Source organism: Pollicipes pollicipes, unplaced genomic scaffold (assembly GCF_011947565.3).
Source record: "Pollicipes pollicipes isolate AB1234 unplaced genomic scaffold, Ppol_2.1 Scaffold_7231;HRSCAF=8579_pilon_pilon_pilon, whole genome shotgun sequence".
NCBI classification, from domain to species: domain Eukaryota; kingdom Metazoa; phylum Arthropoda; class Thecostraca; order Pollicipedomorpha; family Pollicipedidae; genus Pollicipes; species Pollicipes pollicipes.
This window is the reverse complement of record NW_023597034.1, coordinates 32,401,154-32,411,706: the sequence shown is the minus strand read 5'-3', so window position 1 is coordinate 32,411,706 and position 10,553 is coordinate 32,401,154. Positions and strand designations below refer to the sequence as shown.

Genomic DNA, 10,553 nt, shown 5'->3' with positions numbered 1-10,553 from the left:
CTATCTGTGTAAATCAGCTGCAATAACAAAGGACGGGAAGGGAACGTTGAATGATTATGTCAAATCGATCCTCGATGGTTATGAAAAGGTTGAATACCATTATTTAAGTTATAGATACGTTTCAAATATCTGAATGCTTGCAGCCAGTTCAAACTTCAACCCATAGCGACATTTCCAACTGGGATCTCCACACAGCTTCCACGCTGGCGGGCGCTGCACAGCTCGACGCTCGACTTCGGTCCGCCCGGGCCTGCGCGAGGACCGTCGCCCGCTCCTATCTCCCAGCGCCAACGGCCCTCCCGCTAGCCCAGGAGCCAGCCGCATCGACACCGAGGGTGACCCTGGAGCCGGCGTCCCGCGCCGTGTCCGCGTCGAGCACCGCGTTCTGCAGGCCGTCTCCACGGCGCGCGCCGTCGCCACGCGCCACTTGCAGCTGACCGGTTCCCGCCGCCGGGCCGCCGCGTGTACCGCCGGCCCTCGCTGCCGGTGAGAACGATCGCTGGACGTGCGCCGCGCACGGAGGCCGTGGCGTCGGAGATGTGCCGGTGCCGACGCTGTGCCGAGCCGCGGCTGGCGCGTCTGTGTCGCCTGAGTTATCGACTAAGCTTGTTAGAATGGCCCACTGCCCCTGTTGTCTCGCCGCGATGCGTCGGACCGGGAGAGTGTAGTGTCGTTCGTTTCCTGTCTACTTGGGTCGTGCGAAATGATCTTGTCGTTCGCAGGGTGGTCAGTAATTTCTCGCAACGTCAGTGTTCTGTTTCGGTCTACCACAAAACGATGTTCCTACTAAGGCATGGTGCACACAATAAATGTTAGGACATTTAGCGTTTCGAAAAGCATTCCTATGTGATACAGCTGCCAATTTTCTGAAATATGCGTTGACGGTACGCACGTTGAGCAGCTTAGCGTGTGGTTCATTATTGCTCTCACTGGATGTAGTTTTGGTGCAGTTCCAACACGGAAGGCGCGTTAAACCAGATGAGCATCTTAAGGTACAATGCTGTAGCGCGGTCATTTGACACAAGCTGTGGTCAAAGAGAGACGGCTATATATTATGACGTTCTCCCAACAACAGCATGTTGAAACATAACCGCTCACAAAACCAGCAGCAGCATCGCCAACCGTCAACCAGGTCACGTTGAAACGGGTTCACATAAGGATATGAATGAAGTATAGCATTCCGGACGCCAAAAAACACAGCGCACAGCAAGCACAGGATGCTCTAGCGCTGGCGCGAGCCGCCGCACCGCGCCACAACTAGCCTGTCGTAGCACGCATCGCCAATCCCGTCCGCTGTTTTGGCCAGTCCGTCCGGAGCACGTCAAAGCAAGCCAACATCAACCCCGCCGCCGCCCCGACCCGCCGCCGCCCCCGGCGCCGCGGCGAGCCCTCCCCCGCCGGACGCGCGGGTCTCAGACCGCTTTGGGCAGGTCGTCGCTCTCGAACGAGTCGGCGGCGCCGTGCCTCTCAGCCAGGATCTCGGCGATCTGGAACGAGATCGAGCGGGGTGAGCGGCGCGGCGCTTCGCAGTACGCCCGGGCGTGGCCGCGCAATAAGCTTCAGCAGTAGACTGCGACACCGCAGGCGCATTATGCAAACTCCAGATTGCATTAAGTGGCGAGGGGGGAGGGGTGACAGCTGAGGCGGCGATTAATTTGCGGGATGTACAAAGGTGCAGTGCTCCAGATTGCGTAATCGCGTAAGGAAAACAACAGTCCCCACTGCGCGATACTTGATGAAAGGGAGATGTGTACAAAATGCTTGTGTACAAAATGCACAATTAGCTTGATCATTTCAAGTTAAATGCAATACGCTAATGACAGAGAATATCAGGACGGAGGGAAAGCGTTCAGGACGCTGCAAAATGATTTAGAAATGAAAAGACTGTCTCCCAAAACATTCGTGCTTTTTGGAAATGTTATGTCATGCCATGCTGTATGGGAATGTATCCCCGCATAGAAACGTCATGCGGAGATACCGAAGGCAGCTGGGACGCTATTGCGCAGCTGGGAATACCGAACGGTTCTGTCTCCGATGCTGATCTTCCCCTTCACTTTTGTCTTTCTCTTATCATAATCGTGTTATGAAATGGCGAGGACTACTGGGATGCTTACATCTAATTCTTGTCTGTTTTTTCGGAATGCCAGGAAGAGCAGAATGTCATTCACATACACAAGCACCAGGCGCTTGAAGGCAGAAGTAGAGACACACCAGCATAAACATCCTTGAGACAGCCAACCGACTGCTATCTGGATCCCTGGAGCTGTCTGAAACGGATACTGGCACCTGAAATGCCCTGTTTTCCTTCGTTAAGATGATCGCTGCACGATAACACCGATAAGCGCTTCTGGAAAGGACCAGCAGCAGGGACTTGATCACATATGAATGGACGAGTGGCGTACGTGTAGGGATATCACCCAGACGTTACACTACCGTCCTGTAACGAACAAACATCTAAAGCTGATCGCCCTCAACCGCGACACATCACGGCCACGTCGCGCCGTGAGAGACATCTAGCGCCCAGTTTAACAGGCGCACCAAGACACAATTACACGGCAGCTTCGCGAAATGCTTCGACATTTGATTTCTCATGGAAACGAATGTGTCGCAGATGCGCCTGGGCGGGCGGGGCGCCGGCCCTCGGTCCCCGAGGCCGGCGATAGGTCACCACTCGGCTGTCGGACTGGGCCATCCGTCAGTGGCGGTGACGGCCCGGCTCGTGCCTCACCCGGTCCCCCAGCGTCCGCTTGCCGAAGCGCAGACGGAGCGGCCCCGCCGAACTCTTGCGGATCAGCTGGTGGTCATAAGGCGCACGCGCCAGCCGCTGCGCCTGCCACATGTCGTAGAGGTGCTCCAGGCCTGCCGGGCGGGCGGCGGTAACCAGCGGGAGGACCAGGGGGGAGCGGGCGAGCATCACCGACGGGGCAAGTGGCGGGCGAAGGGGAGGGGAGGGGACGAGCCGCCACATCGGTGGTCTGATCACGTGACGATCTGCCACCCCGCGAAGGGTGGGACGCTAAAGGGTGCTGGAAAAAATGCACCTGCCCTGCTGTCGCAAAAAATGGCTCGAATATTTTGGATATGCAGACGGCGTGACTTAAGCTGATGGGTCCTGATCGATGTTAAAATTTTCATGAAGACGAGACTACGTTTTCAGAAATACGCCAACAGCGAGCCGGATAAAAATATTTTCACCAGATTTTGACCAGGCGACATGCATTTCAGTTCATACAGTGAATCGCAGAGCAAGCGGATTCCGTGAGTGGTAACTCAAGTGGTAACTTAGTGGCGAAAAAAGGGACAGTAGCATATATACAGGGCCACATTTATTGGAAGTTATGCTCTGAAATGCATCTTTCTAGCTTTCACCGCGCAAAGGCAGATGATTCGGAAGCAACATGGTTGCACACCAAGAAACTGGGCAGTTAAGCCCACCAGACGCCGGCTACCATTACCTTTTAGGAACGCAGGCTCCTGAGGAACGAGCCATGCACAGAAACACACTCGTACTGAAGACAGGCAGGGCGCACGAATGAAGTCAGTAACCTTGTTTTGTTTTACTGAAGAGCGTAGGAAAATAAGGTAGGGTATCCCGCTTTTGGGAAATTCACACGTCTATAGCTTCGAAGTGGATCGGCCTAATGACATTACCCATTTCGAAAAGAACTTGGGGTTCGGATGACAACCCCATCCTCTCTAAGCGTTTTGGCACGGCAGTTATCACATCAGTTGGCACTTATTACACCAATTTTTATGGCCTTGGACGGATATAAAAACCGTCATTGTCATCGGATGTGACGCCTCGGAGCATCGACGCAGCCGGTATGTCACGGGTGCGATGAATCACAGGAGTCAAACGCAGACGGTGTCGTAGACTTTGCACACAGTTGACACTTTTGCGGTACTTAACGAAACGGAATGGCTTTAGTTGAAAGATCGGCCTATTCTGTTACGCCAAGAGACAAGAAACTGTTTAAGTTAGCTTGCAGGTCGTGCCTGCAGCTGTTCAGAGCAAGGCGCTTCGAGCCAATGTTTCCAAAATGATCAGAGAATCCACGGCGGAGACTCGCGGTTGATGATTTGGCGGTCTCAAATTCTGGAGAACTTGGCCTCAAGGTGAAACGAACATTGGGACACGCCGAAAACCAGCTACGTTCTCAGCTTGGTCTGCAGGAGCGTCTCTGAATGGCAGCCAAGGACGCATGAATGGATCATTATGGCCTTTGCCGCCAATCATCGCTAGCGAGTGGCGCAGTTCACGGCCAGCTCCGAAGTTGTCCTTCGCCCCACGGTCGGTCGCACAAGCGGACTAATAAAGCAATCAACGGCCCTGCTGCGAATCATTCGAAGAGAGGTCACCACCTCAGTGGCAGGGGTGTGGTGGCAGTGCAACGCCGGGTCCGACATTGGATAACTGGGGAGCCCCACACCATGTCACGTGGCGGTCACGTGGGAGATAAGCCCCTTTGGAGGATATAAGTGTCTGAGTGTCCCTAACTTTGTGCTTAAATGTCAACCGACAGTTTGGAAGTCTTAAGTTGAAATGCTATAGCCCACTGGTAGCTCCGCCACATGAGGAGCAGGGGTAAGGCATGAATTTCTGTTGGACGCGCCAACAGCGATCCGCTTAGGTCAAGGGTGATTTCGCTAAAAGTATCTGCCTCTCCCTCTCTCTCTCTCTGAACGAACCCGACTGTCTGGCACGAAAGCTCAATCTGAGCAAGTTAGTGTCATTGAGCGTTCACCAAAGAATCATTCCGATAAGAAGACAAGGCGTGGTTTGATCCAAAAGAAGTTCCGACTGCATGATAACGATGCGCGGCTCATATCGAATCGAAACAATCAGTGGCATCCAAAAGCGCTTCAAACTTGAACATTATCGTTCTTTAGGAGACACGGGGTGAGGACGACTTTCTCACAAACTTATGTACAAATGTGGAATATCATTTATAGGAAGGCTTGACTCTTATTTATGCTACTTTATGATGAAATTTAATCGTGCATTTCTATAGGAAAGCTTGCAAATCAACTCCACGTTGAAGAGAATATTGCCTTCGCGCAAAAGGAAAACGTTCAACATATAATTTTGAAGGACAATGATGGTGACAATTCCGGATTTCTAGAAGGCATACTAACTTTCCGAGAATAACAAACAATTTAGACTGATAATAAGCACTGCGTCGCTAACTTTATATTGCTCTCTGTTGTTAACGGCGGTTTTAACGCAGACTAATTGACACTGAACTTTTTAAATATCATTCACAAAGCTATCATGACGTTATAAAACGCGTTTTTCAGCACTTCCACTGTCCTGCGAACGCGGAGTGAGACACCGATGCCACTCCACCCAACATCGCAGTCGTGGGGAGGGGGGGGGGGGGGGGCGGTGGGGAAGGGGGAAGACAGCCGGGGGCGCAGCCCCGGCCCCGCCGCCGCCGCGACACTCACTCTGCGCCTGGTCGTGCTTGTGGTCGACGCCGCAGACGCTGCTGGCGTGGCAGCTGATGACCAGGCCGACCAGGAGGCAGCTGGCGAGCAGTACGTTCATGGCGAGCGAGAGCTGCAGCAGGACACGGTGCGGTCAGCGAGAGCTGCAGCAGGACACAACACCGTCAGCGAGAGCTGCAGCAGGACACAGCACCGTCAGCGAGAGCTGCAGCAGGACACGGCGCCGTCAGCAAGACTGCCCCCAGCTTGGCAGACCGGCGCAGCGGCCTGCTCGTGGCGTTCGGGACGTGGGAGACGTTGTCATGGAGGTTTACCAGTTGGGATGAATTTAGTTTTATTTCGTCAGAAAGACACGCACAGGCCAGGAAACAAAGTTTAAACAAGAAATAGAGGATGGAACAAAACAAAATATGCATAGTGAATTGATTGCCAGGGAATATGTCAGACCATGGGTGTCGATGTTAAAAGTCTCCCAGTGTTAGGTAAGAAAACAAGTGACTGCAAGGGATAAGGACTGAAATTTGGCTGTACATATGAGCATGCAAACCACTTGAACCCAGAATCCCGCGGGCCTGAAAACGTGCTGTAAAACCGTTTACTAAAGAGCGCTCTTAATTCTGCCACCCGAACGTTAAACAAGAACGAGAACGGGCAACGGGCAAGAACGGGCATCATTCCCATGTCCTTTGGGGATCTTGGTGACGTATGATGAGCCCAGATGTTTGTTGAAACATGTTACCTGTAATAACGCTAAACCGATCGCGCCGATTTGTGACTGAGAACGCTGAAAGATTGTTCTGAATGGGATCCGGTTCTCGCAATTGTGTCAGCGCCATCCGTTCCAACCACGTGACCACATTCCATAAATAGCGCACATGAGAGGAGTAAGGTATGCTGAAGAACGAGTGCGTCCCTGCATCTTACGCACAACGCGTGCAGTTTTCGATTGAGCAGACCAAAAAAGTAGCCGCGTTTTGCGACTGTCATTGTGACCCGACAAACTTTTTGAAAAACGACGGAAAATCGCTTGACATTTAACATAAAGCGCATATGTGGAACAACGGGAAGTCACGTTCCACCAAAGCTGAGGCGCTCGGACAAGGGAGTCTTTAACAGTGATGAGAGGCTACAGCAATTAGTTGAGTTGAGCCTGGTGTGTCAAGTTTCAGAGCACAGGCGAGGTGGATCAAAGCCGGGAGGCCGCTGGACGCATTCTCGATGGGTTCAAAGACTGTGATGACACGACCGAGCAAAGAACGCGGGAGCTTTAACAAATTAGGGACCCTGCTTCACAGCAGTTTTGTGGATGGGAGAGGCCGGGGGGGGGGGGGGAGAGGTAGACGTTAAAATGTTCCGAAAACCTGTTGGATTGTGGAGGTATTTCGAGGTTGCCCGCACCATACACAAAATGCCTGGTGACCTGATGTGACTTTGGCTTTGATCTCAGAGGCCACAGAAACCTTTGTACATCTTATTGAGAATCGCAACAAAGATAAGCCGCATATAAGTACGAAATATCCACCCGAAAGATGGGATAGCTAAAGTGGGATAGCTGAAGTGAGAAAGCTTAAGTGGACAAAACAAATGTGAAGACAGGATGGCGAATCGTGGAAAGAATGCGTCGTGGCAAGGCCCCAAATGCCCAAGTGCGATGATGGCGCGTTTGTCACCACCAACAGAAGGCGGCCAAGACGCGCACAATGCGGTCACGACGCACCGTAAAGCTTCCCTTCCTATAGTCACGAACAGCTGATGATCGTAATTCCTTTCCCTAGATCTTATATGCCGGGTTCCTTAAGGCTTTAATTCGATATCACTCGGCACGTACCCAGCCTAACGACCTGTCCATCCAGAAGCAATTTTCTGCTGACGGACCAAAAGCGACGCATTTCTTCAAAGAGCTTCAGAGTGATCAGGCTCGATTGGCAGAGCATGGTCGTGCCTTGGCATGGATGTCGTACTTCGAGGCTCAGAAAACGCAGATTTTCCACGAAATACATGTGTGTCGTAACATCGATATCCTATAGCTTGCCGTGTTAAATCTCCAGCACTGCCACAGGTGCGGCCGCCTCATCGTTTCATCCTGCTTCCTTGCAGCACCTCGCCTCACTAGCAGCGTGTTGCGGTCGCCAGCTGTGGGTCGACCCCATGACTCATGCATTCAACGCGGAGCGCAAAACTATTTCACAGGCGGATAAAGGGGGTGTCAGGGACGGATCCGAGGGAAATTATTGGGGAAGTTAGCTCAGGTTTCAATCTGGGCGTTCCCGAACCGGCTGTCTGCTGGAAGCAAGGTGGTGTGCTATCCTAGCAGGCTGCGGATGTTGCCGAGGCGGATGGAACAGGCCAAGGGCCGGTGCCAGCTATATAAGTATGAGAAAATGCCTGATGCTAGGATTTGTAAGCATTTCAACACCGTACGAAGCGTGCGCAAACCCCCAGCAGCCTCGTATACCCAGCACTCGCCATTGATTTCGGATATCGCCAGAGGCGGATATGAGCATTACAATATATGGTAGAAAGGCGACGGCTACTATTCACATTGTCAAACATCAGCCATATTAAATTGCGTGAGTATAGACCCCCCTATCTCAGGGAAACAGGAGAAAGCGGCTACCCGCACTGACTTCAAGCTTGAGAAATATCACCGGACGAAAACAGGTTTCAGCCCGCACAAACTGGCTGGGGGTGCAAAAGCGGAGCCGCAGTTAACCGTTAAGGCGAGTACAATGTTCGTCAACGTTACTTAATGCGTAGTTTGTAGTGATGCCGACGTAACAGTCAACGCTATACACACGAAAAAACTAATATTAAGACTATTAATAAAAAAAATCAAAAAGGATGTTCACTGATAGATATTTCAATGCTGCATTTACAACGAGGCTAAGATTCCTGATGTGTCTGAACCCCTTGACGCTCATCATTCGCAACAACCTATCCGAAGAAGTATACTGCTCTTGGGCTCGTGCACTGTTTTCATGCCAGCATCTTCCTTGCCGGCGAGCCCTGGGCGGCTAATGTTCAGCTGCACGCGTGACAAGACACTTCCAACGAAGTGATAATGTTTTCTGATCCCTTAGATATCACTGACTTTCAAAAATGACAATCAAATTTACGACGTCATTGGAGTAATGTTAAGAGAGCTGCGCAGGTTGACCTTTCAACAAACGCGTAATTTAAAAAGGCCTGAATAGATCTTGATATGAAATGCGTCAATAACGATGACCCCTCCTCACCCCCATCCGCGAACTGTTCAAACGTCGAACCGATGATCTCAGCCGCTTCCGCCGTAAATGACAGAGGGCGAATGGGTCATCCTCGGAGCAGTCAGAGCCTGTGGCGCCCGTGGGGCGGTGCGCCGGCTGGACCCTGACAGGTTCCCCTCGGACCAGTCAGAGCCTGTGGCGCCCGTGGAACGGTGAGCCGGCTGGACCCTGACAGGTTCCCCTCGGACCAGTCAGGGACTGAGGCGCCCGTGGAACGGTGCGCCGGCTGGACCCTGACAGGTTCCCCTCGGACCAGTCAGAGCCTGAGGCGCCTGTGGAACGGTGCGCCGGCTGGACCCTGACAGGTTCCCCTCGGACCAGTCAGAGCCTGAGGCGCCCGTGGAGCGGTGCGCCGGCTGGACCCTGACAGGTTCCCCCCGGACCAGTCAGAGCCTGTGACGCCCGTGGAGCGGTGCGCCGGCTGGACCCTGACAGGTTCTCCCGGACCAGTCAGAGCCTGCGGCGCCCGTGGAGCGGTGCGCCGGCCGGATCCTGACAGGTCCCCTCGGACCAGTCAGAGCCTGAGGCGCCCGTGGAGCGGTGAGCAGGCCGGAGCCGAAGTAATGGTTGGGCACAGTCGGCCTCTTCCCAGCTCCAAGGAGATGACTGCCGACGCGGCTCCCGTAAAGGGCCCAGCCAGAGAGGGTCGGCCAGGGCTGCTCGAGCGCGGCCTGACCCGGTCCACCGGCACGTGCGGTCATCTCCGCGTCACTGCGGCGTCAGCAAGCGTCTCAAGCTTACAACACGGCACCAAAGCATACCACTAAGAAGCCGCTGCATCTGTGGGCTAGCTCCCCCGCTCGTGTCTGCATCACTGCGGCTCCGTGCGACCTCTACGAACCGTTTGTCTAACCATCGCAAGCCCAGCCCTCATAGGAGGGCGCTGGCCTCCCCCCCCCCCCCCCCCCCGACGGTGGCCAACTGCCTGCCCGGTGCCCTCAGCTGGGGAGGACTCCTCGGGAGGACAGTGTGATGAACGGGTGACAGTGGGGAGGCCAATGGCCTCCGCCAGCCCCGGCTGCTACTGGGATGCTTTGTGAGCTGAAATACACCAGCTCGAACTTAATGCATTGAACCAGTAGATTTGCAGGTTATGGTGACAGATCCACAAAACGATCAAAGGAGCGTTGATGCTCACACATTTTTCCAGACGTCTGGCCTGATTTGATGGATGAAATGGCGGATACCGCATTCAACGACTTCATCCTCGTGATATCTGCGACGAGATTCTGATAAAGACTAGACGGATGGTGCCACATGTAGCTATAGAAGACACTAATGCGCCACAAAATATGAAGCGTTTAAATCATGAGGTCGTTTGTCACGTGCGATCTATAGGCTTCCGCTTGTCATTAATAGTCAGCAGCAACGTCAGCCGATATGCCAGCTATATTTCATGGATTTGAGAGACCATTTATAGCTTGGATTCAAGGTTCTGTATCTCGCGCTAGCTGTTGTAACCTATACATCCCTCTAAATGAAAGGGCTGAGACAATGCCGATCGCGGATGGAAAACAGTCGGTGACTAATTTCTATGCTTCTGGCGGATTGCATACACGATGAATGCAGTGTCGGAAGCTGGCATGACCTGCTACATGTCAAATGGGGTCAGATGGACCAAACATGTTGTGCATAGATCACGCCATTATCTCAAACGGTGCCAGATGAGCTTGGCCAACTGCAAGAAATATCGGTCAGCGAGAGAGAGAGAGAGAGAGAGAGAGAGAGAGAGAGAGAGGAGAGAGAGAGAGAGAGAGAGGAGAGAGAGAGAGAGAGAGGAGAGAGAGAGAGAGAGAGAGAGAGAGAAGAGAGAGAGAGAGGAGAGAGAGAGGAAGAGAG

General features: G+C 53.1%; 1 protein-coding gene across 1 annotated transcript in view; it reads right to left on the bottom strand.

Annotated features, from left to right (window-relative positions):
* Nucleotides 1–1,360: 1,360 nt before the first annotated feature.
* Nucleotides 1,361–10,553, bottom strand: part of LOC119110552 (uncharacterized) — a 33,304-nt gene continuing 24,111 nt past the window's right edge. Inside the window, exons 2-4 of the mRNA XM_037234427.1 lie at nucleotides 5,449–5,560; nucleotides 2,729–2,859; nucleotides 1,361–1,487 (exon numbers count right to left, since the gene is read on the bottom strand). Of these exons, the coding sequence (XP_037090322.1) occupies nucleotides 1,413–1,487; nucleotides 2,729–2,859; nucleotides 5,449–5,548 (306 nt within the window). The 5' untranslated portion in view covers nucleotides 5,549–5,560 and the 3' untranslated portion in view covers nucleotides 1,361–1,412. The remainder of the gene's footprint in view (nucleotides 1,488–2,728; nucleotides 2,860–5,448; nucleotides 5,561–10,553) is intronic.